A 5,158-nucleotide genomic window follows, 5' to 3' on the forward strand; every position below is an offset into this window, starting at 1 on the left:
TAAAAAGTAAAGATATGCATCCGGTTTAAAAAAACCTTTCCCAAGGTTCTTCAGACCAGCAGCATGATTTAATGAAGACAAATTTACATCCAAGGTGAAACACAGGCCAAAAAACAAGAGGCATATTAAGTTCTCAAAAATAGTAGTGCAGAGAGGAAAGGGAATGCATAGGAAGGACAGAATTCTTTGTATCCACTTCATAAGAAATAATGTCCATCACACTGAAAATATTCTTTTACTGAGGATATTTCCAAGAGCTCCTTTCATATCCTGATTTCTTAGACTGTAGATAAAGGGGTTCAGCATGGGTGTGACCAGAGTGTACAACACCGCCACAATGACATCCTTGTCATTAGTGTTATTGGATGAGGGGAAAAAGTAGAGCCCAATAATTGCTCCATAGTAGAGAGTAACCACAGACAGGTGAGAGCCACATGTGGAGAAGGCTTTGCAGATTCCCTTCACGGAAGGAGCTCTCAGGATGGTGGCCCCAATGTGGCCATAAGACACTAGAATGCATATGAATGGAAGAGTAATGACTACCACTCCTACAGTGAGGATGACCAACTCATTGATGGTGGTATCTGAGCTGGACAGTTTCAGCAAGGCAGAGAGATCACAGAAGAAATGTGGCAGATTGTTGTCACCACAGAAAGACAGATGGGCTAGGAGAAGGGTGTGCACCAGGGCACTAGCAGAGGACAAGACCCAGGACACAATTACCAGCAGATAACAGAGGTTCTGACTCATGATTGTGGTATAATGCAGAGGATGGCAGATGGCCACATACCTGTCATAGGCCATTGAGGTAAGGAGGAAACTGTCAAGATCACCAAACAACAAGAAAAAATATACCTGAGAAATGCACCCAGCATAAGAGATGGATTTATTATGCGTCAGCTTATTCATGAGCATCTTTGGAGCTGTGACTGATGAGAAAGAGATGTCAGTGAGAGCCAAGTGGCTGAGGAAGAAGTACATGGGGCTGTGGAGGCGAGAGTCGAGCCTGATGAGCAGGATGATGAGCAGGTTCCCCAGCACTGTGGTCAGGTACATGAGCAGGAACAGGGTGTAATACACTCCTTGTTCTTCCAGCCAGATGGGGAACCCCAGGAGGATGAATTCAGATGCACTGCTGTGATTATCCCACCTCATGCTCTTCTTCTACTCTCTTGCTGGAAGCAAAAAAAATAGACATGTGTAAGAGAAGTCATTGTGACTATTGCATAATAAACATATGGCTTTGAACATTTTAACTTGGATCTTACAAGAATTTTTACATCACGAATCAGCTAGTGATGGTTTGGACAGAGGACTCATCTAATCCTTTTCTCTTTTTTGAGAAACCACGAAACGTCAGACTGATTATCAGATCAGACCAAGTTCCTACTTGAGGAATGTTGGTGTTTGTAACGGAAATCTGACATTGAGTCTAGGCAAGGTCAGGCCAATAACCAACTAATAGAAAAAGTAGTAGATGATCTTTAATGGTTTGTTGATTTCTCTTAACCTTCTCCATGGCTTTGAAACAGAACTGGCTAATGCTTCATTTCCAGGGTTTAGATCAATGTAAGAATCCAATGAAATGGGTTGGATCTGCAAGGTGTCAAGACCTGGGCAGTTGGAGGAAATATACCTAGACGGTCAAAGCAAAGGCATTAAGAGTATGAGTCTATGCCAATAACATAACATATCTAATAATATACCTTGTATACCTCCAACAGTTCTTTCATCAAGAAGATTTCCATCAGTCTTCCATCACCTATTAAAGAAATTTTCATGGAGTGTGGAGATGTCTGGTTTTCTTCCAAATTCGCTTTTTGTATTTCCTCAACTAAAACCAAGTTTTCTTATTCAAGTCCTAAGAAGAGAAGGAAATATCTCTTTGTAGTCAAATCCTGGACCTGCTGAAGAAGTTGTGTAAGGCTAACATAAACAAATAACTTTTGCAATTTTGGGTTCCTAACATAGCTTTTATGCCAATAATTTTTAACTGACATTTTTGTCACATTCCTAATATTTCTTTTCTTTTCTTTTTTGGGGTGGGGTAGGGTGGTTTCTGGTACCGGGAAATGAACTCACGACTTTGCACTGGCCAGGTTCTAATATTTCTTTCATGTATCCAATCCTATCTTTCCTCCTTCAGGTTGGTTAGTCTTTTGATGTGAGCAGCCACACAAGAATATGAAATTCTATTTACTAAAAATAGAGTCAATATTCTCTATTCAGATTTGTTAAATTCAAATGTCTCTTTTAGAGCTGTCGAGGTGTCTCATTATTTAATCATCACTCATTTTTAAGAGTTAAATAAAGTTTACATTAAAGTACTGATCTTAGTTTCATCAAAATTATTTCTAAAATGCATACTTTTTCAGCCTACTACATTAAAAATGCTGTTAATGTAATGTCATTTCTCAAGATTAATGTTATATTCATTCATGTTACTTAGTACCATGTTAGTAATAACCTGGTTACAATAATGAAAATGGTAGTTAGAGGCCTATAGGACATGTAGGTTTTTTCTAAATACTGTTCTTGCATCTTTTTCACACACATATATAATGCTATCATACACATTTGATAAATTCTTAAAGGTGGATTTGAAGGAATGTGCTTTCATGGATTTGATAGATTATCAAATTATAAGATGCTAAGGTGAGGAGGAAGACTATTCTCATAAAATTTTTAAAAGAAATTCTTAATAGAAGAACCTATCTTATAATATGTGAAGAGTCTAAAAAAATTCACTCTATTGAATTGTTTGGAGAGACCAGGATTAGGACATGTGAAGGAGAGAGACAATTCCAGACCATGTCCAGTTTGGGTAATATATGGGCTTAGAGAATATTCAAGGACCTAGTGTGTACAAGGCTTTTTCTGCTATTATAGGAAGTTTCAATCTATTCATAAAGTAACAGTAGACCCACAAAAAGGTTACGGAGGTTACTAACTATTTCAAAGGGCTTCCTGGCTACTAGGCAGTGATCAGATTATAACAAAACTGGAGTATGAGAAGGAATCTAGGTGGTTACCACACAAATCTAGGTACAAAATAAAACCTGTTTTTACCTGGTTTGTGGCAACAGAAATTTGAGATAAAATTTGGAACAACACCTAATAGACTTAATGAGGATTAAATACAAGGAAAATGAGGTATTTTTTTCTACTTCCTCTCAAAAGTCAGTAGATGTTCAATTTGAATTAGGTTATTCTTCCTTGACATTTCGTTTTGCCCTACTGTCTTAAAATTTGATAGATACTCCGTTCAAGATAAATTATTGTCCATGAGGCTGTCAGACATATTTTGTAGGGAAGGATTGAACCTAAGGATCAGTAGCACAGCAAAGTGTGTGCACACGCGCACATACACACATACACACACACACACACACACACACACACACACACACACACACGAAGAAACACAGAAATCGCACCACTGAATGTCAATGTTAACCTGTTCTGACGAGGCCCCTTAGATGATGAGCATGCATACCTTCTGCTACAAAGAAGAGTGTAAGAAAATATGTGATGTCTTTAAGCAGCTAAAAGTTCTGTGACACAGAAGTTATCAATTCAGAAGAAAGAAGGCAGATACATGGGTACACATTTGTTCACAGCTCCTGAGACATCTTTGTGATTTCTAACTTAACAAAACATGGAGAAGACTCAGGGGCAAACCCTTCTCCCTAGCTCCAAATTAGACATGAACCTAATATAATTGCTTCATTTCCTGCAGTTCCCTTGGGAAACCAGTAACTTGGTGAAGCAGACATAAGAAAGTCACAACAAAGTTGAAAAATAGGCAAATCAGACTAAGAGGTTCAGAGTAAATAACTTCAAATGAATTAATGACCATATTCAAAGTTGGTCAACCTCAATCTAATCTGGGAAAGATGTACAACCTCAGTAAGGTATCGCTGCATATGAGGAGATCAGAAAAATTATTTTTCAGGATGCTGTTTGAGGGCAAAGATGTCTATCACACAGAAGCATTAATCACTTCTTAATACAGAAACAATAGAGTACATGATTCACTACTGAAAGTAGGCATTGCTATAGACCTGCATTCCAGTATGAGATACAAATGAGATTTGTACCTTGCACATCTATAGCTGGAGACAGATAAGAACGTTCATAGCAACGTTGTTTATGGTAGCAAACAAAAAATTAGGAAAAATTTAATCCATAAATTATGATGTTTTTTACATAAGAAAACTTGCAGGACAATTGTGTGCCATATAATAAAGAAAGAAATAATGGAAAAAGAAAAGCAAGACTCCAATAATATAGTAAACCTTAGAAACAAAATCTTATACACATACACACACACACACACACACACACACACACACATTTCACCTTAATGTTTGTGCTCCCCTCCAATAAATTTCTATATTTAAACCCTAAGCAGCCATCTGTGTGATTGTATTTGTAAAATCCTCTATTAGAGGGGAGCTTGGAGAAACTGCTGACCGCACTGCCCATGCATCAGTAAAGTTGATGTAATTATCTGTCTCCTCTTGTTCCCTCTCCCCTGGAGCATAAAGTCTATAAGAACTTGGGAAGGATATGTCTGCTGTGTTCAGTGTGCTATACTCACACATGACCAGATACTCCATGAATATCAGAGAGATTAAGCAGCAAATATACTCTGCTCTTATGCTAAGCATTCATAAAGAATGAATGACACCTTACCTTACAGCTTACAGGACAACCTATCATCTTATTCTCTGGATGCCTTGTGTGTTCTCAACTTCTCATTGAAACTACTTTACAGAAGGGCTGCAGCGAACAGTCCAGCTCCAAGTACTGCCAGGCACACAGCACTCAAGTGCCAGGCAGGTTCTAGAGGAGCTTGCTCAGGACACCTGCTGGAATTTGGGTGAAAGTGGAGACTGCCACACCACTGGGGTCAGCCAGACCGGGGTTTCACACAAACTGTTTCTCTTGTATTTATTTCTGGGCCACTGGCCACTGGGTTTGCTTTCAGAAATTGCTGTTGTAGTCACCACAGCTTTGTTTTTTAGGTTTTGAAATCAGGTATTGCACTGTTTCCAGTTTTGTTCTCTTAATTCAATTGTGTTAGCTGTTATGATTATTTTGTAGTTCCAAAACAATTTTGGTGTATTCCTTCTATGTGTGTAAAGAATCACTG

At 38.3% G+C, this 5,158-nt stretch overlaps 1 protein-coding gene across 1 annotated transcript; it reads right to left on the bottom strand.

The window, feature by feature from the left end:
• Positions 1 to 216: 216 nt before the first annotated feature.
• LOC102023155 (olfactory receptor 50-like) lies at positions 217 to 1,155 on the bottom strand. Its single transcript, XM_013513119.1, has one exon. It carries the CDS (start codon positions 1,153 to 1,155, stop codon positions 217 to 219), a length of 939 nt encoding a protein of 312 aa, XP_013368573.1.
• Between the last annotated feature and the right edge of the window lie 4,003 nt (positions 1,156 to 5,158).

This window comes from Chinchilla lanigera, unplaced genomic scaffold (assembly GCF_000276665.1).
Source record: "Chinchilla lanigera isolate Chin_1 unplaced genomic scaffold, ChiLan1.0 scaffold00018, whole genome shotgun sequence".
NCBI classification, from domain to species: domain Eukaryota; kingdom Metazoa; phylum Chordata; class Mammalia; order Rodentia; family Chinchillidae; genus Chinchilla; species Chinchilla lanigera.